General features: G+C 34.1%; 1 protein-coding gene and 2 pseudogenes across 3 annotated transcripts in view; all 3 read right to left on the bottom strand.

Annotated features, from left to right (window-relative positions):
• The window catches only part of PCDH15 (protocadherin related 15), a gene marked incomplete at its 3' end in the record, with an annotated part of 922,351 nt that overhangs the window by 79,848 nt on the left and 817,361 nt on the right, over positions 1-25,142 (bottom strand). The window contains exons 25-26 of the mRNA XM_079136109.1: positions 24,186-24,326; positions 3,552-3,679 (exon numbers count right to left, since the gene is read on the bottom strand). Of these exons, the coding sequence (XP_078992235.1) occupies positions 3,552-3,679; positions 24,186-24,326 (269 nt within the window). The remainder of the gene's footprint in view (positions 1-3,551; positions 3,680-24,185; positions 24,327-25,142) is intronic.
• LOC306659043 (14-3-3 protein zeta/delta-like) lies at positions 10,394-11,616 on the bottom strand (annotated as a pseudogene). Its single transcript has one exon. The product of its transcript is annotated as a 14-3-3 protein zeta/delta-like (transcript).
• LOC306658806 (interferon regulatory factor 9-like) lies at positions 22,224-23,476 on the bottom strand (annotated as a pseudogene). The gene has a single exon. The product of its transcript is annotated as an interferon regulatory factor 9-like (transcript).

Raw genomic sequence — 25,142 nt, 5'->3', positions numbered from 1 at the left:
GATTCAGACTTTGAGCTGAAAGGCAGCAATTGAAAATGATATTGATCACAAACAATTGTTTACTCCCACTACCACCTAAATCCCTTGCTTCCTGTCACTATTCCACAAGCCTGTTTTGCACCTAGCTGCTTCTATTTTGGTTCACTGATTCCTCTGTGAGGCCTGTCCACCTCACATAAGCTTCACTTTGAGAAAATTTAACCTCCCTTCAGAGCCTGTCGTACTTTCAAGAAAACGTTTGTGTCATTTTGGGGTTGAACTGTTTCCTTCCTTCGAATCCACAGTGCAATCTGTGCTCTCCTAACGGAATTATTTCATGACATACCTGCATCACTGGTAAGCTCTCTCTTGCCAGTCAATGCTGTCCCTGTTTACCAAGTCACTATAAATTCGTGTGTTCTCTGCAGGGCAGACTCACCATCACACATTTCTCATGAAGATCTTTACATACCCTCTCTTATGACTCAGTTTCCCACCTCTCACCTTTAGCACTTTTCTCAGGATCCTTCCAAGTTCATAGTCCATTAATAGTTAACCTTTCTCTTTATATTTTCCATTTTTTGATTCCTTCCTGTCTCTGCACTCCTTCTTTGGAAAATACACTGGGGTCTCTGGGATAGTGGCTCCCATACTTCCTGTAATGCAGAGCTTTCATCTGTCTCTCAATTGCTGCTCATACCACATTCATCTGTCTCCTTTGCTACCTCATCCCAATTCCTCTGAAGCAGATGCCATCATATTGTACCACTGCTATGATTTGGCTATAGTTTATTTCTTAAAAGATTATGAGCTGCAAGCCTGGTTCCCTCGTATCTGTCTAGAACGTGCTGGATCCTTAAGAGATGGGGCCTATTGTAAGGTGATTTGATCATAAGGGTACCATTCTCCGGAAGGATTTGTTTGATTTTGGTTTTGAAGGAATGGGTCAGGTCTCCTGGAACTGGATTAGTTCTCATTAGAATGTTAAACTTTCCTGGCTGTTTCTTTTTCTGCTCTCTAGCATACATGTGTCATGCTGTAAGGTAGTCGAAAGGCCCTTATCACAGGCTGAATAGATGGGGCCAACCAATCTCAGACTTTCAGTTACATAAACCTCTTTTCATTATAAGAATATCCATTCTCAGGTATGTTGTTATAGAATCACAAAATGCAATAACATAATCACCCAGTAAATTTTCTTGCTACAGCCATCTCCGGAAAAATTCAATGGAATATTTTAGCCCTTCAATTATTGTTTTATTTTTCTCCACCACAGTATTTTCCCATTAGCAAAGCTGATGTGAAAATACACAAGAACCTTTTAATCACAATAACGTTTGACAGTTGAGTACTCTTTTTTTATCATTCTTTTTCTTTACATGGTTCATGCATCTTGCATTTTCCTAATATACCTGCTACCTCAGGGGAGCAATTTCTTCTCTTTCTGATTTTGGGTGTCAAAGTTCCAGTGTTTAGGTTTTGGATTTTCATGTTAAACAGCCTTCCAGATGATTTCATCTTAGTCCACAATTTCTCTCTTAACTGTAGATCAGCAACAGCACATTCTTGCCAAAATCTTTTATTATTATTATTAAATTATTTTAATCATATTAAAAAAGTAAACATAAAGTCTTCACAGATTAACTCAATCCCTGTCATTACAATGCCTGGGGGAAGGACAAGGACCTCTTTAGAACAAAAACTGAGGCATTCTTGAATTTTCCTAGTGCACTACTTAGAATCTTAGCAAATCCTTTCTATTCTCCTTTTGACTTCCTTCTCAACATCTCCACAGACCACCCTCATGGTTAAAGCCAAGATAACACTTTGTCTGGAGTAGTAGTGCATTAGGCTCAACTTTTACTCCTGTCTCAAAGTACTGTGTTTGTTACAAACTTCCAACCTCAAGTGTCAGGAATAATCCCTTTATATTGAATTAAGACATACCATTCGGTCCAAATTATTCAAAGACTTTCTTTCCAGCACAGAAAAGAAATCCCATAGTCCAGCCCCAGGGTACATATCTCATCTCCACCCAGCATTTCTTAGTCTTATTGGTCTCTTAAGCCCCTTTTAGATTTAGGGGCTTTACATTGGAATACTCAGAATGTTCCTTCCCTCAGATTTAATAAATCTTGTTCTTTTCCTTTATTCACATCAGCATTTAAGTTTTTCCCCTCAGAGAGCTCTTTTTAAACTTTCTAATTGAAAACACCATTCTCAAACTGTGTTCTTGTCATAGAATGTATCACTACATGACTTTATATTAAATAGCTACTGATTGCACCTAACTATTTATATTCTATTCAATTTATTTGCATTGCTAGGGTGGGAACTTTCTTTCTTTGTTTAATTTTTTTTTTAATTCTTCTAAATCTAATCTCTAGAGCACTGTTTAACACACTATAAGCATTCAAAAATATTTGTTAGCAAAATGATCGAACTGAATCGATTAACTGGTAATTGGAATAAAACATAAAATAAGATAAAAATTGGCTACTGAGGGCTGTTATTTCAATTTATAAGTTGTGAATAAAGTGATGGACAAATATGTGGAACACTTTTCATAAAAACAGGTGATACAGATCAGGTACCAGTATTTGGCTTTGTAGAAGAACAAGCACAGTGCATGTCTTATTTGCTTTAGTGACATTTCTTTTTCTTTTTGAGTGTGTTTGATAGGTGATAAACTAATACGTGTAAAAAGAGCTCTATCCAGGGAGTTCCTGTTAGTAGTGAAAGAAAAACAGAAATAAATACACAAAATCTAGGGATATTTGGGTTTTGTGTAGACGTATTTATAGTTATGGAAATGACTATTAAAATACTTTCAAAAAAATGTAACTGAGAATAAAAAATGAATAGCCTTTAAATTCTTTCCCCAGTAAAGTGCAATATTTTAACATATATTTGTTAGTCATGAAACTATTGCAACTATTTGTATTGCCGAACTTTTGAAATATTCTTAAACATTTCGATTAAATTAGGGAAATATTAAATATCATCAACTTTAGTCTCAAATATATTTAAAACTTCTAAGTAGGTTAGGCAAAATTTTGAAATATGAAGGATTTTTTTTTAATTTTTCAATTAAGTATTATCATTAGTAGTGTTATTTTCTGCATTAATTTAGTCAACATTAAAATTTCAAAAAAGTATTGTAGAACAAAATTATTAAACCTTTAAAATATTATTTCTTCAAGTGGAAATCAGCGATTTTGTATTTTCCACTTGAAATTACATTGTGAGAATCTGAAGTTATCCTGAATTAAACCTTAAAAAGGCATAAAAACATAGTAAGAAAACAAACTTTTTAAAGTTATTTATTATAAAACATAATTTTCTCACTTATTAGTAAAAATAAAAATGAAGTTGTTTCTATAGTCAGCTCATATAAATAATCTGTGTCTTAGTTTGAATAATTAAGCTCATATATTTGCAAACTTCAGGCTTTTGTTTATACAATTTGAGTAACTACACAATTAATGCAAACCGCATGGATACTGTTCATCTGCAGAACCTGGACCCTTTGCTTTCACTTCAGTGCTGTGTCTTAGTACATTTTTTCATACCTTCACTCTGAGCACAGAAGCAAACATTCTTGCATCCTCAGATACCCCTCCAATGTAGAATCTTTTCTGAAACACTGGGGGATGATCATTTTCATCCTGAATTTCAATGTATACTTTAGCTGTATTGCCTGGAAGACAAGAAAGAAAGCATTTTTTATTAATGTTTATTCATTAGAAAAACAAATGTATGGGGATAAACACATCATACTTAAAAGTTTTTTCTACATGAATACCTAATTCACCAAATCCAGAGGACACCAGTAATGATACTTTTGGTACAATAATGTAAAATTGCCCATATTTCTTTTGATATAATGTCTTTATTTTAATTGATTAATAAACACTAAAGTACCATGCACTAAAGTACTGTATACTGCTATTTTTTTGTTTGTTTATGTACTGGGGATTGAACCCAAGGACACTTACTGACTAAGTCACATATCCAGCATTTTAAAATTTATTTCTTTTAAAATTTTGCAACAGGATATCCGTAAGTTGGTAAGGGTCTTGCTAACCTGCTGAATGTGACCTTGAACTTGCCATTCTCCTGCCTCAGACTAGAAGTCGCTAGGATTACAGAGGTGCAACTCTGGCCTGCTGATTTTAACAAAACGACTCAATGGTTCAAGTTCACAAACACTTCACATACGTTACCAATTACATTAAAGCGGCAGAAATACATAGGCTCCTTCTGAAATAATAGACATGTCCATAAATCATGTATATTATATATTATTCTTATGAAACTAGCGATGACACTCTCCTACTTTAAAACTACAATGTAATATTTTTATTTTTATTTTAAAAGTTGGAAACTGTTGAGTGAATTGCTTGTTTCTACAAAAGGGAAAATAAATTTTATTATGTATTAGGGATTCTTTGTTTTAGAAGTTAGCACTCACTCAAAAAATGTAGCTGAAGAGATAATAATGGTGTGATTCATAAATAGTATATTTTGTCATTTAAATCATATAAAGGATACCATAAAGAACACATTTCATCCTCAAATGTTAGAAACATCCCCACATTATTCCTTTAGCAAGAAATTGGAATTGGTCACTAGTTCAAGAGTGATGTTTCTGATACTAAACAATGTCCAAACCAGATAAAACGAGAAATAAATGGTTAAGAATTCTGCAAAAGTAGATTAAAATAAGAATTCCAACATACTGCCTAAGAAAACTTATCTGATGTATTTTAATTATGATCAAATATATGGCAGTTGATCTACAAGGTATTTATTAGAAAAACCTTATTTTAATATTTTATCCTGTAATGAATGCCCTCTCTCAAGCTTTCAGTAATGAATACCAGCTAGCAGCACAGCAGTACATAATGGGTATATAGGATGTCTGTGTTGATTGAACAAATTAATGAGGAACCTCTCTTGTCTTATTAACAAAAGGAAAGGAAGTTAGGAAGAAAGGAAGAGGCTTTTTTTTCTTTCTTTCTTCCCCCTTTTTTTTTTTTGACATAAGACAAACCCTACACTTTTACCCATATCTTGTTGATACTACTGCATTACTCTCTGCTTCATTCCTTCTCATAATTCTTGAACTGAAAGAGCTAGAACACAGAGGAAAATGTGCTAAGTCAATAGAGATGGGGACCAGCAGGGAAATGATAGTTTATCAAAAAAAGAAAAAAAATCCATTTTTATCTTAGCAGTGTACAATTTTTACAACTAGAATCAAAGAAGGCAATAGCTCTACATTTAATATGCAAAAAAAAGGAAGAGCCCTAAACTATATCACTTTTCTGAAAACATTTCTTCTCTGTCATTCAGAAATACATAAAAATTAAATCTGCTGTGTCTTTTTGGAATTATGCATAAGATAGAGGTCTCAAAATATACTAATTAATCATGTCATTATTCTTCATTAAATGGGTGAGTCATTTAAATTGGGAAAAATAGCTAGCATAGTGGTGCATACCTGTAATCTCAAAGACTTGGGAGGCTGAGTCAGGAGGATCAAGAGTTCAAGGCCAGCCTCAGCAATTTAGCAAAGCCCTAAGTAACATAGTGAGACTCTGTCTAAAAATAAAATGTAAAAAGGGCTGGGGGTGTGGCTCAGTGGTTAAGCATACTGGGTTCAAGCCCTGGTATAAAAAAAAAAAAAGTAAAAATTTACAGAGTAACAACTTGGTCATCAGTTAACTTCATATCTGGTTGGTCACCAAATTTTATATATATCTGCCTCATAAACAAGTAAATAAGTTCTTAAATATTTCTTGTGTCATTATTCTCACAACCCTTTAACTTCCCATATATGCAAGTTTTTTGGTGCTTTGTCCGTGTGATTATATATCATCTGCTTCCCTTGCCATCTCTTTTCAATGTGTTCTAAATCCTGACCATCACAGTGAAAATACGAATATAATACTTTGTCAAGTATTAAAATCAATAGTCACTCATTTGTTCTTTCTACCAATTGGTTATTTATTCAAACATTCTATATAGTTTTGAGGTAATACCATGCATTAGCCACTCTAGATATTACTATGTGAAACAAGACATAAATCATATAATATTAAAAATATAAAGAATTCATATAAAAAGTTAGCATGAAACAGAAGGCTCTTAATAATCTCACATGGTTATCTGGTTCTATTTAACTCCCCTCTGAACTTTATTACCACTGTCAGATAATGTGAGCAATGTTGGGGATATGACTGTGTATGTACATGCACTTCTTCCTTTTCCCCCTGTGTACAGAACACCACAAACCTTAGACAAACCACACTGTGAATCATTTTAAGATCCAAGGGAGTCTTGAAGTCTCTCTAGAATTTGTGAGTTAGAAGAAATAAGGGACAGGACAGTTTATGTCAAGAGCCCCCTTCCTCCAAAAAAAGAAAAAAAAAAAAAAAAAAAAGGAAAGAGAATTTTCTTGTCTTTAGGTAGCTAGTACATACTTGAGTGTGCTTTTATATCTAAAACCACGAAGATTAATTTTTGCATGCATTGTTTTATAAAAAAAAGAAAGAAAGAAAGTGGGTTTGGTTGTTTCCAACTAAATATCCATTCCAAGAGTGATTGAGAATGACCAATGTCTTCCATACCAGTGAAAGTAGACTATATCTCACTATCTACATCAAAAGGTTGGAATTTCCCTCCCAAGTTACTGAATTACATGAAGCAAATTTTCCATTCTGTGTTACAGAATTTAATTAAGTACTATATTTTAGTATACTTCTCATTAATACCATGCATGATTGCCTGTATCTTGACCAGTATTTTGGGGAAAAATATTTGTAATTTTGTATACATAATATCTGGTTATCAATCAAGACAGTGGGATCCAAATCTAAAGACTCCAAAAGATAACCTGATCAGTCTCCTAACATTTTACAACCTACAATCATTGGTTATTCACAGAATTCATAAGAAATATAATAACTTTTTAAGTGTTTCCTGTGTTCCCATAAGTTAAGTACTTTGCAAACTTTTATCATGCTTAAAATTCACACTCTATGATATATGGACATATTTAGCCTAATAGAAAGTTAAAAATTCTACAGTTTACAAAAATTAGGAAAGATAATAGCTGGAGAAATCAGGAGAGGTTCAAGCTTATATGATACTAAAGTCAGGAATGTTAAACAATTAATCAAATAAAATTCTTTTAGCATTTGCATTTTCTCTGTTCTATTAAGGTAATTTTGAACAGGAACAATTTAATTGTTAAATCATCTGAGTTATAAAATTTTTGCTCATACTGTTTTTTAATGATATAACCTCTTTACTGCTTGTCCATATTTAGTATTTATGGAATATCATCTAACGGGAATTGCCCATAAATAAAATTGAGCCACTGGACTGGTTCAAGTGTCTAACTTTCTTGTGCATTTTAATAAAATATAAAACTTAAACACAGCAATCTTTGTCTAGGAATCTTGATGATAAGAAGATGCTATAAATAAATAACTGGCCACAGCTTACAAAATGAAGTGACAGCATTTAAAATAATGATTTTCTTTGAGCTGCTTGTCTGTAATTATTTTTAAGATATTACACAGGGGACTAATTAGGTACAAGATACCACTAGGGATACAAACATGAACAAGATTGATTAATTGAGCTTATAAAAGTTCCTGGGAATAGGAATATGAATTAGATTTTCAAGAATTGACTACTAGATTAGTTTTCTAAATAATGGTTTAAAAGAATGACAAACTGAATTTATGTTTCTTATCTTTAAATCATAAAATTCTCAGCTTCTGCCTTTGTATTGACATAATTTATGAACTAAATTCAAATACATTCCTGATAAAAATGTAAATATTAATAAAATCAGAAAATATTTAAAAATAAACTTTAATTTGTGTCTATTGTGAAGATAAAATTAGGAAATTCTTTATCTATGCATATTCATTTCCCTGTTTTCTTCCACTTATCAGTCTTTAATTAAGAAGAAAAGAATAATTGTCACTCACTGTTGTCACTGAGGCCCAAATAAGTACCATCCAAAATAGTTTCCTTGGTCCTAAATTTTTTTAAGTATCTGGAATAGTTGATGTTCTAGTCATTTTCTGACTTTTTTACTTTTTAAATTTTGGAGGGATTGATTTCAGAGTCTCCTGCATGCTAGGCAGGTGATTTGCCACTAAGCTATATCCCCAGTCCCTCTTATTTTTTATTTTATTCTGAAAGAGGGTCTTGCAAAATTCCCAAGCTGGACTCAAACTTTTGATCCTTCTGCTGAACCTCCAGAGTAGATGATCTTATAGGAGTGTACCACCATGCCTGACTTAATCATTCTCTGCCCTTCTTGATCCCCTCCTGTACTATGGCTAACAGGCCATCACTATACAAATTTTACTTCTCTCCACTGAGCTCTTCAATGACTATTCAGTCATTCAGTCTGGAGAGACAAAGCCAGATGGCCCCTGGAAACTTGATAATTTTCCTTTTTTACAGTCTACAAGTAAGTCCTTGGATCTGAGTTAATTCAGTGAATCCAAATAACTCTTCACAATAACAAACTGCTGAGGTTCCCTAACTCCCCTGCTTTAAGACCATTCATTTCCTTGACCAAAAAGAACTCCCTGTTATAAGTACAGTAAGTTATTTCCTTATTCTCATTTCCATATTCCTTCTAAATAGGTAGAAATAGTACATTTTGGTGTCCCTGGCTTTGAGTCTATTTTTTTTGGGGGGAGGGGTGGTAACCAGGGATTGAACCCAGGAGTACTTAACTACTGAGCCACATTTCTTCATGTTACTGAGAAAAAATATAAAACTACAATCATTCATTCTCAATATTAGTATTTTGAATAGTGGCAAAGCCACAAACACAAACAAATAAAAACACAGGGCACATTCTAACTCTTTAGACTTTCATTTTCTATGTCTAATTATCTTAATTTAGTTTATAGAAAGAGCATAAATATTATAGTTTTAAACAAGAATCTAAAATGATTATCATTGAGTAGTTTAAAGACCCCATGTTTTAAGAAAATACTTTATGATGTCTTTTATTCATTTACTTCCCAATTCTATTCTTCACTAATTTTTTGTTACTGCTATGGTATATTCACTATTCTCCAGACACCATAAAAGTTCTCTTCCCCAAAGTTTTCCTTCTAATGTTCTCCCTGAATCCTTTCTTCCTTCTCCCACTTAGCCTAATCAGAATAGATCAACTTACACAAAACCAGTTATTATTTCAAGTGTCCATTTCCTATCTCAATCAAGAAGCTCTTTAGTCTACCATGGAATCTCTTCTCTTCGTCTCAAATTCTGCATGTCTATGTCTCTCATATATCAGTTGGCCATACACTTTTCCTAGCAGCTCTATATTTTTTCTACTCAAGCGTCATAGCCTCTTTGCCAGAATATGAACACCTTACAATGATCTCATAATGTAGGTAGTTGTGATGGCATTGTGCCTATCAAAAGTTGAACATATATTGGTTAATTTAACATTCTTCGTGATCTCTATGACATGAAAATAATGTTTGAGGGGTCATGTGACAGGAAACAAAATCATATTAGATATGTCCCCAATATAAAAGTCATGTTTCTTATATAAATTATCTGATTATACATGATTGGAATTAAGGACACTAGTTTTAATGAAAGAATAGTAACAATTAGAAGATGATCCAGAAGGCTTTTACCAATCCATGTAATATAACCTAAGATAATAGCAGGATATCTCATTTTAGGATCAAAAGAGCTGAGTCCCAGTAATTCTTGGTGCTCATATATTTGCCACTTTTTTCTTGGAAAAGCCCTAGATTAAGTTATTCGACTTTGTTTTTAGGCTTTTATTATCACTTCATATGTTCAACTCATTGAATGCCTTTGTAAATCATACAGTCCAGAGTTCACAAGATGAATTATAAAATTATGATTCTATTAATTATTCCAGGTTGAAAACCACATATTTTATCCAAAGCTATTCATGACAAGATATGATTAGATATAATCTTTCATATAAATAATAAATGTCAAAAAGGTAAGTTTGAAGGTCTGCAGGTATAGCTCAGTGGTAGAGTACATGAAGCCATGTTTAATCTCCTTCAGTATAATGGTTAATTTGAATTGTCAACTTGGTTGGATTAAGAGATGCAGATGATTAAAGCTTCTGGGTGTGTTGATGAGGGCTTATTAGGAATGACTGGAATGTGGAATAGTGAATTGAAGTGGAGACTCTCCCTAAGGGTAGGCAGCACTGCCCAATAAGGAGGAACAAAAGTTTGTAAAACAAGGAAGCAGATGCAGATGCAAGCTCCACTCCTCTTGATGGGCTTTTTTTTTTTTTTTTTTTTTTTGGAATCAATGATCCCTTTTACTCCCCACCAGGACAAACCAATATGTAGGCAGTTTTCTTTGCTTAGACATGGAAGCAGTTTTAACAACTGGCCCTTGTGAAGCCACAATGTACCTAAAAATACTAGGCCAAACGTTTATAACTTGTATAAAATTTCCACATCCCTATATTGGCCACCTCAAGATGAAAACAAATAACTCCCTAAATGTTAACTGGCTGTACTCCCCTAATATTAAACATAAAAACCACATAGGAAATATAGAAATTCAAATAGAAGTAACATAAACCTGTCATAAATCGTAAACAAAAACTATTTGTTGGACAACATGAATGACAAATGGCCTACTGTGTAAATTTTAGAATGAGGCAGACAAAAGTTGGAAGGCCAGTTAATTTTCCCCTCCTTCTCTTGCTTCAGCTTCGTCTCCTTGGATATATGATGTCCGCAATGTCAAGTTGTCTCTCAGTAATTGCATTATTGGCATGTGCTGTCTTTGTATGATTCTTCACTTAATGTATCAAGTTCAGCAATGGCTTCATCAAAAGCTGTCTTTGCAAGACAGCAGGATTTTTCTGGTGAGTTCAGAATCTCATAATAGAACACAGAGAAGTTAAGGGGCAGACCCAATCTGATAGGATGTGTTGGCTGCATTTCTTTTTTGCTGATTTCAAAAGCTTCTTGGTAGGCTTGTTGTGACTGATCTGCAATCCCTTTCTTATCACCAGTAGCAACCTCAGCCAAGTATGGTAATAGTCTCCTTTCATTTTCAAATAGAAGACTTTGCTCTCTGCTTGTGAAGCATTGGGGATCAAGAATTTTTCCAAAAGAGACAGTACATCATTGCAGATATCTCTTAGCTAAGTCTCAATTTTCTCTCTGTATTCTCGAGCCATCTGCTTTTTTCTCAGCAACTTCCGTCTTTTTGCTTATACTTGAGACAACCCTCCAAGATGGCATACGGGCTCCTACAACATTTTTATAAGCAACCGGGAGAAGATTCCTCTCCTCATTAGACAATCCAGCTCCTTGCTCAGTTACAGACTTCATGCAGGCTGCCATGCTATCATATTGTTCAGCCTGCTCGGCTAGTTTGACCCTCTGCACCAGCTCATTTTTATCCTTGACTGTATGTTCTGTGTCTGGAGTGGGTGGCAGTGGACGGACGAGAGCTCAGCAGTCTCTGGGCAGCGGTGGCAGCGACAAGGCTGAGACTCTGTCCTGGATCTCACTGCTCACAGGCTATAGCCACTCTGCAGACATGGCTCTTGATGGGTTCTTGATTGCTGCTTCAATCCTCTAAGGATATTGGCCTCCCGCTTCTTCACTCTTCCAAAGAAGACTCTGCCAGTGATTCTCCAGGTAGTTTCCACAAGCCTTGGTCTGGGATCTGGGTAGCACTGTTGGTCTTTCTTGATCAACAGTGGGTTCTGTGTCTTGGACTGCACAGCTGCTGATGGCCATTGTGGACTATGCAGCTTCTGGTGCTATAAGGCAATCTAATAAATCTCCTTGTAAATCATACTTCCTGTTGATTTTGTTCCTCTAGAGAACCCTGACTAATACAATCAGCAAAACCAAAACAAAAGTGTAAAGCTGAGGAGAGGAATAAATCATGGAAAGCATTTCTCTGACAGAAAGCACTATCACAGGGAATCAACATAATTTACTATACAAATTCTGTATTGTGCAGGCAAGAAAGTATTCACAATTGTCCCCTGAAATGCAACTTCTCTACCTCCATAATATTTATATGACCCTCTCTTTCAGATCCATCTTCAAATGTTATCTTTTCTGATGACCCACAGAGCACCTGGGATTCTGTAATGAAAACTGAGGCAATACGAAACTGAATAATATCAGACCCTTGCTTTTGAGAAGAAATCACAGGCAAGATATAATTTTTCCCAGGTGACAGAGACTATGTATCATTAATTAACCAAAATTGAATGACTTAAACTGAGTCTTCCAGAATAATTGGGAGTGGATCAGGAAAACAATGAAGGTCATTTTCAAAAGAGAGAACAATGCAAGTAAAGACATTAAGGTATAGTTATTCCTTGAAATTAAGTGAAAATAACTCAATCAATATGCAAATTGAGAAAAGCAGTGACCTAGAAGATGTCTAACAGAATTGAAAGGCCCACTAAAGTTGAGACAATAAATCTTCTGAAGGTTCTCTCTTATTTATGTTCCTTTTTAATGCAACTTTTCTTGTACTTCATTCTCATTATTTAAACATAATGCTGAAATTTAGTTTCGTCTAGTTAATGGGAATTTTTTCATTTTCATTGCAACAAAGAATCAGTAAGTTCAGCTCCTTATTAGTACTGCTCAAAATAAAACATGTAATTAAGAGGAAAAAACTTACTGTTTGCCATAATGAGTAAAACAAGTAAAAATAAATACAATATCTACACTCAGTCTTCAGCAAATTATTTTTAAAAAACTAGTGCTGCCTACTCTATAGTTAAGTCAAAATCTTGATTAAGTAACAACTGACTCAATGGCCAGTACTATAATCCATAAACAATAATAAAGAAAATGTGATTTCAGCATAAAATTCTGCTAAAATGTCTTTTATGCATATGTTCTCCACATAGTTGTCATAGTTGCTTTCATTTTCTATTTCGGGAAATGACAATATTTCAAATACATACATGATTTAACAGATTTCAGTCCTGTGCTAGTTTCATGTGCATGAAATAGGATTTAGTTTGTTTCTGTTGAAGTAGGAGTTCTTGAAGCAAGAGACATAGAGTTTCCATTGTGTGGTCCTGGAGTCTCATGATTAATCAAATGATTGCTACCCTACGAAACAGCATATAAGTTTGCAAAAAAATTTGATATTCAATAAATGATCTTGACTTTGAAAAATCATTTTAAATTTGGGATAAAATAGCTTAAGAGAAATTTTAAATTAATGGCCTGGAGGTATAGGACAGTGTTAGAGTGCTTGCTTGCCTAGCACATGCAAGGCCCCAGGTTCCATTCCCAGCACTGAAAAAGGAAAAAAAGAAAAAGAAAGAGAAAATTTAAGTTCTTAACTATACATTACTTATATTAATTAGAAAAATATTCTGAAGACGGAAACAAATTACATCTTCTGGTTTTAGACTTGGGTTCAGTCATAGCTAAAGAGGAACATTTTATGCACTTCTAACCTCTTCAATATTAATTTTAACGGAAGCAATATAAAATACTTTCTTCATGAAACATGATTTTCTTCATATCATATATGCAGAAATATGTATCATAATTTGTCCTCTAGTTTAAAAAGGTTGATCAAACATCATTGTTCTTGGTTTACAGACCAATTAGGGGGGTCAATGAAATAGCATTGCCTCAGTACATTTGGTTTTACTAATGCATTAATAATATCCATAACCGTTTCTAAATCACATTTCTAAGAAAAACTATTTTTCACAATGTAATGCTTTATGGGTAAATATTTTTATGCCATGAATATTCTAAAATAAACTTTTATTTCATTAACATGTAATTGTTTCAACTGTGTGTTAATATATGATGCATTGAATACGTGATACAAAAACACTGTGATATTATGGTATTAATATTTACAAACTGGTTTCCAAGGTTTAAAGTAATAAATTATTTATGGGGTTTCCAGAACTGTGGCTATATGACTATAGCACAAATATGACATTTATCATTACTGGAATTTTAAGATTAAAAAGTATATAATGTGACTTGCCTCAACAATGTTACTCAACTTATATGAAGAATATTTTTGCAAGTCAGTCAATAACAAGAAAAGAGTCATTAGCATTATTTGTCACAGACCTTCTGTTTTAAAACAGAAAAGTCAAGTAAATGAAATGTATTATAAGTTTGTACCCTAAAGCAAAACCATGGAATGAAATCAATAGCATTTGAATTGTTTTTTATCACCAGTTTAAGCTTTATCTTAATTGTTCTGTCATTTATTCTCAATTGAAAATTTAGTTATTGAATCAAAACACAATGACATATTTATAAAAAGCTTGGTTTTCTCTTTCACATTTAAAGATAATTATAATATTACTATAAAGCAAAAATTGCCTCTTCAGTTATGGAATTACATAAATCAATCTAAACCATAAAGTTGCATGTGATTACATTTTTACTATATAAATATAAAAGTATCAGGATAGTTTTGTGACAAATTACTGATGTAAGTTTCTGTAGAAGTTCTCCTCAATTCAGGATCCTTAAACTCTTTTTGCAACAAATAACATTTTACTCTGTGAACTTAGGAGTCGTCTGGGGAGACATATGAATAAGAAAAAAAAAATCACATAATTTTGAAATAATGTATTAAAAAGAGCAATGCATTCATGTCTATCTTTCCTTGGTAAACTAAAGATAATTATTTAATCAAAATTAGTGCTCATTATGGGAACCAAGAAAGAAAATTTGGGTACTTGTTAGAATGAGATTAAAAATGAAATAAGAAAGACAAATTAAAACTGGGACAGAAGACCAAAAAGTTCATAGGAACGAGGATATGAGAATGAACACTTTATTTCTGGGTTTATTGTATGGAGAGAGATCCCCAACGGTTTTCAGAGTAGTCCCTACAATATCATGAACTATAAGCTCCTAAGCACATTATCTTGTTTAAGACAGTACACTGGTTCTATCTGTAGAAATGACTACATAAATAGTTGTAATGAAAAGGCTGCAGATCAGGGTGGTTAGGTGGGGTGGGCAAAGTTGCTGCTTAGTTAGCAAAGTCATCTATCATATGAATACAGTACTTATACTGCATATTTGCATAATGTTAGTCTGATACTAAAACCCTTCACAATCTGGCCTGAATTTTTCAGACTCACTCATAAATTGGACAAATCTTCCTGTTTCTTCTTTTTAAATCTCTCCCTCCTTAGTTCATTGGCAGCTTGAATTTTTTTTTTTTTTTCCAACCACTAGACATGCCATCATCTGACCTTGGGATTGAGGAGGAAGTTTAAGTAAGATTTACAGAGAAGTTCCTATTTAACTGTTGTGAAATGTTGAATACTTTTGTTCAGACCTGTATTTAAAACCGATGTTGTCAAAAAGAGCACTTTCAGAAACAGTACGCTCCTGCTCCAACTTAATTTTGGCAATGCATTTCAATTAATTTCAGTTTGACATTTTAGGATGAATTCAGAGTTGATCCCTAGTTTTTGTCTCGAGCATTATCATCACATGTTCAGGTGATCCACTTAACAGTATCTAAGAAAACTAGCATTCACATGTATCCCAATCTGGACCTTTTATAATATTTACAGGTTCTCTGCATATTTCTAGGAGTACAGATATATTTAGATGTGGCTGCAATTCTCCTTGACTCTAGTATCATAAAACTGTTCCTTCACCTTTTTTCCTGTAGATTTACCTAGCAGGTCTCAAACGTGAATTCACATTGCCCCACAACAGTATACAGTAGTTTTACTATAATTTCCAACATTAAACTTGAGATGGAAAGGTATATGTATTCCACAATTCTTCTTTTAGGAGGAATAAATGTGTTGCAGAAGAGAATTTAAGTACAATTTTCTCTCTGAAGAAACATGTCACAGGGTAATTTATGAATTTCCCTTTACTTGACCAGTTTTAATTCTTCTTGAGAGTAGGGCCTTTAGGACACTCTACTCTGTTGAAATATGTTGTCTAATCTATATCTGTTTCTTGTGCAGCTCTGTACAATTTTAATACTCTCGTGACCAGCAAGACGTTTACTCAGTTTCCTGGAACTGGATGGTGAGGAGGTTCAGAAAAGCAGGCTGACAGATAGACATAAAAATAGGAAAAGTGGGACCCAGTGGTGTACCCTGCCTCTGGGACAGACTGATCACAAGCAGTCTCAGCATGATTATTATATAAGTTTAAACATCAAAAGGATTTATTATGAGAAAACTTCTTCAAGGTAAACAAAACCTAAGTTGTAGGTAAAACAGTTCCATTAGTACTTATGAGTTTGCCCTCATACCCTCTACCTCCAGACAGCTGGTGTTTGAACCCAAGGCTATTAAACTAATAAGTTCTGTGGCTACCACAGAATCTCCCATGAGCAGAGCATCACCATCAACTGGGCATTTTTCAATGGGTGGCTTCCCACCAAGAAATTCCCAAGGAAGGTGTTGCCTCTGTCTTTGGGCAGTTCAAAGCAATGATTCATTCACAGCTCCCAACATAGGACCAATGTACCTTAGAATTTTATCAATATGTTCTATAAAATACTGTGCTTTTTTTTTTTTTTTATCATTTCTAACAATCAGCTAACAGTATCTGGAATTGCCCTGTTAAATCTTAGCTGCTCTGTTTTCAGGAGAGAGTTCAAAGGTTCAGACATTTGAAAGGTTTTCTCTGATCACTAATGTGTTAGTTATTTGCTCTTCTGTACCATATTACACTGTGTACCCCAACAGACCTCACTCTTGTAATAGTGTAGACTTAAATTGTCTCTATTTGCGTCTTTCTTACATTGAACCAAAAGGATATTGAGGGCATCAACATGCATTCTTTTGTTTCCTGAAATCAGTATATTACAGATACTTATAATTGACAAGACAATGGATACTGAGGTACACATTTGTTATGGTTTGGATGTGACGTATCCCCCAAAAGCTTATGTGTGAGATAATGCAAGAAGATTCAGAGAATAAATGATTGGATTACAAGAGTCTTAACTCTGCCAGTGAATTAATTGGATTAATTGAGTGGTAACTGGAGGCAGGTGGGGTGTGGCTGGAGGATGGGGAGTATTGAGGGCATAGCTTTGGGGTATATATTTGTATCTAGTGAGTGGAGTCTCTCTCTCTGCTTCCTGATCATCATGTAAGCTGCCTTCCCTCTGCCACACTCTTCTACCATGATGTTTATCCTCACCTTGAGCCTTGAGGAATGGCTCTCTGTCTGTGGACTAAGACCTCTGAAACCATGAGCCCTCAAATAAACTTTTCCTCCTCTACAATCATTCTGTCATTCTGGTCAGGCCTTTTAGTCACCACCATAAAATAGTTGTCTAAAACAACATATCTCTGCAGGTCCTGAGCCAATGATCAGGGATATGCTGGAGGCTAGATTTTGTTGTCTACAGAGGAAAAAAACAAAGGGATATCATACCAATGATTACTATGATACTTTTTGTAACCTTAATGAGTTAATAGATAAAATTACATCAACTTTCTTTATTGACTTTTAAATTACTGAGAAAATATGCTTTTTATAATACTGTCAATTTTTAAAATTTTCAACATGCATTCATTCATTCATTTACATGTTTATTATATTATCTACTATTTCCAAAGATGATTAGTGATAAATGATAAAGCTAGCAGTAAAGAAAGGGAACATGTATCTATAAGTCCTGGATGAAAAACCTAAAGCAAGTGAGTGAAACCTTGTGGGCCAACTAGCCCCAACCCCCTTCAGTAAAGGTAGTTTTATAGGAGCACAGACCCACCCCTCTGTTTGCACATTGCTTCTCCCTGCTTTTAAACTACAACAGAATTGAGTATAATAGTTGCAAAGAAGTTATATGGTCATAAACCAAAAACATCTGTTATTTCATGGGTTCTATTCACAACATGACAGTGAATCAACAGTATTTTGAAAACCAGTAAATAAGACAAAATCAAATGATTTCTTTTTCTTTTTGTCTTTCTTATCTGAACTGGAACTTAAATTAACCAAATATTTGAGAAACAGAAATTTCTCCTTATAGCAGTATTTTGACTAATGTACACTGAATAACTGAAATGAAGTAATCAATGTGTCTAGGAATGACTTTAAGTCACAAAAAGATAACCAAAGAGACTTAATGCCTAAGAAGCAAATGGCTCTATGATTTATTTACTTTAAAAAGAAGAAAATTCAAGATAAACCTAGACCAATCAAGTCTCCAGAGCTAACTACAGACTTATTGAAATAAAGGAGTCAGAGAAAAATATGAAATAATCCCTTCACAATGCAGTCATCAAAATCCAGAAATCTGATTTCTTAAACAAAGAAATATCAAGGATAATAAAAGAAGATCTGAAATGCTCTATCAGAAGATTGCTAGAACAAATAAGTTCAGCAAAGTAGCAGGTTACAAAATCAACATACAAAAATCAATAGCTTTCCTGTACAATAATAGTGAATCTGCCAAGAAAAAAAAAAAAAAAAATCAGGAAAATAGTCACATTCAGAATAGCCTCAAAAATAAATAAAGTACCTGGAATAAATCTAACTCAAAAGATGAAATACCTCTGCAATAAAGATTATAGGACTTTGAAAAAAGAAACTGAAGAAGATGGAAAACACTCCCTATTTGTGGATAGGCAGAATTAATATGGCAGAATGTCCATGTTACCAAAAGCAATATACAGATTCAATGTAATTCCCATCAAAATACCAATCACGTTCTTCACAGACCTTGGAAAAATAGTTCTAAAATTCATTTGGAAATAAAAAAGACTCAGAATAGCCAAAGCAATTTTAAACCAAAGAAGCAATTCTGGAGGCATCACAATACCTGACTTCAAATTATACTATAGAGTTGTAATAACAAAAACTATTCGGTACTGACATAAAAACAGACACATAGACCCACTGTACAGAATAGAAGCCACAGAGAAAAACCCATACAAATAGTCGTCCAATCCTTAATGAAGGCAACAAATACATACTTTAGATAAATGACAGTCTGTTTTACAAAAAATGCTTTGTAAAACAGTGCTTTGTAAAATAGTGCTTTAAAAAACTGGTTTCCCAAATGTAGAAGAATGAGACTAGATCCTTGCCTGCACAAACAACAAGTCAAAATGGATCAGACACTTGGGAATTAGACCAGAAATTCTGCAACTCCTAGAAGAAGGCATAAGGTCAATACTCCAACATACAGGCATAGGCAACCACTTTCCCAGTGGAACTACTAAAACTCAGGAAGTAAACTAAGAAATAATAAATGGGATGGCATTAAATTTAAAACTTCTAAAAATAACAAAAAGCTGCAAAGCAAAGGAAACAATTAAGAATGTCAATAGAGCACCTACATAATTGGAGAAAATCTTTGCTAGCTTCTCTCTGACAGGGGATTAATATCCAGAACACATTAAAAAAAAATAAGAACCTAAAAAATTTAAAACCAAAAAAAAAAAAAATTAGTAGATGGGCAAATTAACTAAACAGTTCCATATTAAAAAAGAAATACAAATGACCTACAGATAATGAAAAAGTATTCCACATCAATAGCAATTAGGGAAATGTAAATCAAAACTACACAGAGATTTCATCTTCTGTCAGAATGGCAGACATCATAAATAAAAACAATGAAAAATGCTGGAGAGAATATGGGGAGAAAGGAACAATTTTATACTGTTGGAATTTTAAGTTAGTACAATCACTATGGACATCAGAATGGAGGTTCCTCCACTAGGAATGGAGCCAACATATGACTCAACTATATCACTTCTCAGTATCCTAAAGAATTGCAGTCAGTACACTACAGTAATACATGCATACCCATGTTTATAGCAGCACAATTTACAAGAGCTGAATTATAAAATGAATCCAAGTATTCATCAATGAATAAATGAATAAAGAAAAAGTGATGTATAAAAATAATGTAGATTATTTTTTCAGTCCTAAAGCAGAATGAAATTATGTCATTTGCAGGAAAATAGATGTAATTGGAAACATGTTTAGCAATATAAAACAACCTCAAAAACTGCAGAGTTGAATATTTTCTCTCATATGTGAAAGACAGAGAGGAAAAAAGCAAAAGAGAGGTGGTGGTGATTTTCTCATGAAAATCAAATGGAGATGAGTAGAGAAAGAAGAAAGACAGGGGGAGGCCAGAGAAGAGAAACAAGGAAATAGGGAATGATAGTGGTCAAATTAGATTGTTACATCATGGGTATGTATGAATATGTAACAACAAATCCTATCATTATGTATAATTCTAATGCATCCATGAAAGTATTTAAAAACTGTATCCTGGAGAAAAATCAAGGAAAATAAAAAGTCAGTAGTAGTGATGAAGCCTATAGATTAAGAGAGACATGAGACATAAGGAATCAATTAATTAACAGTTTGTAATGAGTGAACCTTATTTGAATTTCATTGAAAATAAATTCTTAATATAAATACTGACAACATACATGTTGGCACTGAAAATTTTTTTGCCAATTTTGATGGAGTAAAATAAATTTTAACAGTCCTTATCTTCAAGTGATGCATGTCAAAATATTTAAAGATGTAATGTTATATATCTGACCAGTTTCAGAATAATGCAGTAGGGAGAAGTTTGGAATCATAGTTGCAGAACTATTTCCCAGTACATGTTAACCTGGAGTTGGGTAACTGATACATGAAGGTTCATTGTAATTGTAATATTTTTATGCTTGAAATGTTTCATACTTTGATCCCCTGTCCTGAAAAAAATTTTCATACTGAAAAGCTAAGATGTTTTAAATATTCCTAGTCTTGAATTTATTAAATGAACTTTAAATTTTTCTATTTTAATTATTAATTTTCATTTAAATATTAAATCCAGTTACAGTACTGTTGTAAAATTTACTTTGAAAATGATTTTGTAATAATGTCATGGTAAAGAATTCACAATATAATACTTTTTTAATGAAGAAACCTTCTTACTTTTATTGCCTTTGTTCATATGATATATGTAGACCTAAATACCACAGGGTAGCTAATTCTGAAGCAAAAAAAGAAACTTCAGACAACTAATTAATTAACCTCAATTTACATAATGGTCTTACTATTTGCATAGCTAATGGACTAGGGACTGATTGGAGGCCATTAACACTTATTAGTAAATGAAACGATATTTGAAACACATGAGTTTGTATTTCAAATTTTAGGGGTAGAAGTCAGTTATGAAATGTTAACAAAATTCAGAGCATCAGGCATTAAACAAACATTTAGCACTTCACTCATTTCTGAGAGGATAATTAATGAATGTGTTAATTGATCTCACTTCTATGCATACTGAGGCACATACAAATATACCCATGTACATTAGGTAAACTTTTATTAGCCTTACATTTACATTTAAATTATAGTAATGGGAGCTAGTTGTATTATATTTATATATAAAAACTTAGTTATACCTCTTCTCCTAGAAATTACAAGTTTTTCTCAAGAAATGCCAAGTTCTACAAACTATTCAGCAAACTTTTCTTTCTAAAAATTGTCAAGAATTTCAAAGAAGATGAAAAAGTTTTCAATTAATGTTTCCCATTTATTCATATATGCAATGTTATATAATTTAGAGTGATTGTAACATTTTGTCAACTTGTTTAACCAATTCAATTTACAAGTTGAAGCATCCTCTGTACTTATTTAAAAAAAAAATTGCAGTTTAAAGATATTTACAGTTTCAAAAAAGTGGTCTGCTATTTTGGAAGAATTTAATTCTGCCAGTTATGCATACTGACTGAGGACAATTTGACTTCTTTAATTTCAAAGACACACTGTAAATAATCTGATTTTTTCAAATGACCAGATAGTAGTTTTACAAGCAACTTTACAGCCCCCACACTTGTTCAATAAATAAGGTTTATAATAAATAAAAAGAATAACCTTTATCCAATTTATTGTAACATCTGGTTTTTTTTTTTTTTCATCTTTCAATAATTTTTTTCTTATTTTAAATCCTTAGTAGGCTTAAGAAAAAAAATATAAAGTGCTTGGCTTTTGAGTTGGAGGTTGGGTGAAGAGGGAGAGACCCCTCTGAGTTTTCACCACTTGGAATTTCCCAGTTCCTTAGAGAAAAAAAGGGTATGTCTCAAAAAGTTTTTGAAAAGGATGAAAACAATCCTTGAGTTTCTCATGAGCAGGGTGGGCAAGAAGTTCAAGGACATAATTCACAGCCATGACAGTCATCACAAAGGGAAGCAGAAAAACAGAGTGAAGAATGAGTCTATTTCAAAGAAGACAGGAGGAATAGAGAGGTGAGGCAGCAGGTGGATCCCCCAGACTACACCAGGAATAAAGTGGCTGCATGCTCCTCTGGAGTCTCCAGTAAATGTCGGGGAAAGGGCTGCTCCATTTGCACTGTGATAAGATTCTGTGAGGAATGGCTTGGGTCAGGGCTCTCCTCCCAGAAATGCAGTGCTACCTGGAACTTGGGTAGGGGGCCCAAGACCCAGAAGTACCTGTCCAAGTCTCTGCAGAAATAGGTGGTTAGGAAGAGTTCCACACACACATTTCTAGGCAGCAGATGTGGGCCTAGCCCAGGTGGGGCATGGGGTGCATTCCAGGAGATGTGGATGGGGCAAAGGCGTTGTACAAAGAGACCTCTGGAGTTACTGGCCACCAGGATGCCTCTCTCAATCTCGCTCAGGAGGCGCTGGATGGCTCTGATGGGTCAGGCTTGGGAAATATGACCTGTTCCATGCTGCTCCTGGAGTCTGTGGGCTCAGCCACAAGGTGGCAGTCCAGATTGTGCACCTGGGCTTTGCCTACCACACACCCACTGTAGATGAAGGTGAGCAGCAGCGAGTAGTCCGAGTCCAGAGGGAGAAGATTCTCCATGAATACTTGATCCTCTTGAAAAGTAGCCTCAGTGGTATCTGCACCATCCTGTGGCTTAGGGCTGCTGCTGCTGCTGCGGCTGCTTCTCCTACAGTCTGGGGCTTGCTTCCCCATTGCTCCTTACCTCATTATCAAGGGGGTCCTGGAGGTAGGTAGGACTGAGTGCACAGTTGTTCATGGTACCCTCATCCTCCTCCCTCTCAGAGGACATGGAACCGTGGTGTCACTTTGATGGTGATTTCTGGGTCTCTGGCTGGGCAGGGAGGGTACTGGGTGGCATAGCCAATATACCTTGTAGGGTTCGGAAATATCCATACGGCCTCTCTGAGGAACCTCTTCATATTCAGGACTCTTGTTGAGGGCACAACGCAGGCAAGTCTTCCAAGTAGCAGGGCCTCCTGTGTTGCCCTCCTTGTCCTTTCCCTTAAATATAGCCCAGGCCTTGAAGAAGGCAGCATCCTAGTCCTCCCGAAGTCCTGTTTGCCTGCATGCTTCCAGGGAATCCGGAACTTGGTCTTAGCTGTGTCGTCCCAGCACACTCCTGGGAACTTCTCACTCTCCACTTGCTCCACAACCCATTTCCGGAGCTTTCAGGTGGAGCGTGCCCTGCCTGTTACCATCCTGAGTTGCTGTGCAGGCTGTCTCAGGGATCCGGGTTGTAATGTCTTTTAAAATTTGTGTCAGTGTCTTTCACAAATGGACTTTTACTTGGTTTACTGTGTGGGTCAACTATATTTCACTGAAATGTTGAGGAAAGATTTTAGCTGCACAAAGCTGTCTTAAACTTCAGCTCTTCATTTATGGTCATTTTTTAAAGTACCTCTGAAACTTTCTTGTCTGCAAAGTTGGGTTATTTTTCCATCTCCTAGAGATGGTTATGGATTAAACAGATGCTACATATAATTTACAATTATTGTTAGTTACCAATTTTAAAATGTTTTTTCTTCTGTTCTAAGAAAATATATAAGAACAAGAAGGAACATGGTTCAGGCAATGTCTAGTAGCTACATATCCATTATAGTTTATCCAGAGTCTTTTCAGTGAATTGAGAATAGGTTTATTATTTAACATATACTGATAATAGTGGTATTTTAACAATGTCATATACATAGTTTGACAATAGTGTTTTACTGCCTTGACATTTTAGGAATATGACATCTCTCCCAGCATTGTCATATATCAGCTATTAAAATGAATGACAATCATCTCCATTTATTAATGATCTTCCTTTTATCTCCACTGAGAACTTTATTTTACATATATATTTAACAAGAATATCAGCAGAAACACTATAAAATTCTTATCAAACTCTCAAGTAATATTACTCACTTTTTGAAGGAACTCGGAGATTGGCAAGGACCACTTCCAGGGAATCGGCTTGGACTCGAAGCACATAACTTGCTCTTGTCTCATAATCCAGAGGGGCATTCACAAAGATGACACCTGTGATGTTATTAATTCCAAACTTATCTAGAATTTAAAATACAATTGCTTGTCATTTTCTTCACATTTACAAGAGAATAATTCTCTTTAAAAGGCAGTATGGTTTACAAAACAATAAAAATGCTTATAAAAATTATAAAGTATAAAACTGATAAGACACTAGCTTTGGAAACTATGTTCTAGTCCTTGGATTTATAAACATCAGTATTTCCCCAAATGCTGCCTTGAAATTGTAATAATGTTTTGTATTGTTTTGAGAGTCTTCTCGATGTCAGTTCTGTGATCTTTATGTTTAAAAAGTAGTGTATAATATACTACTCATATGGTCTTCTATCATAGTGAAACATTTTAGATATCTCTTTTAAGAAATCCATTTAATTTTGCTTCACCAACTATTTTCTGGTTTTCCTGAATTATTAACTTTTAATAATTTAGTAAATTTTATCTTGTAGATTTTTGAGTTCTGCTAAGAACTCCTTGAAGAAAAATCAGGTCATTTAATAAGGGTATGTTATATTTTTAAATTACTTCCAAATATCTTAAATATTTTCATCTGATTTATATTTTTATAAATTCATATATATGTGAATATGTATATATATTTAAGTGAAAAACAGAGGACATTATTCAGTTTATAGTACTGCACCTCTTGGATTCTTCATATCCTTTCCCTCAATTTACTTTTCTGTAGCATTTATCACTACCTAAAATACTACATATTTATTCATTTGATAATTTTTGCTGTCAATCACTTCTCACTAGATTGCTAAATCCTATGAGTGTAGGGACATATTTTGTTCCTTGTTCTACCCTTAGAGACTAGAAGGGAAATTAGCATGCAAT

Source organism: Sciurus vulgaris (assembly GCF_902686455.1).
Source record: "Sciurus vulgaris genome assembly, chromosome: 4".
Lineage (NCBI taxonomy): Eukaryota > Metazoa > Chordata > Mammalia > Rodentia > Sciuridae > Sciurus > Sciurus vulgaris.
This window is presented reverse-complemented; position numbering and strand designations above follow the sequence as displayed.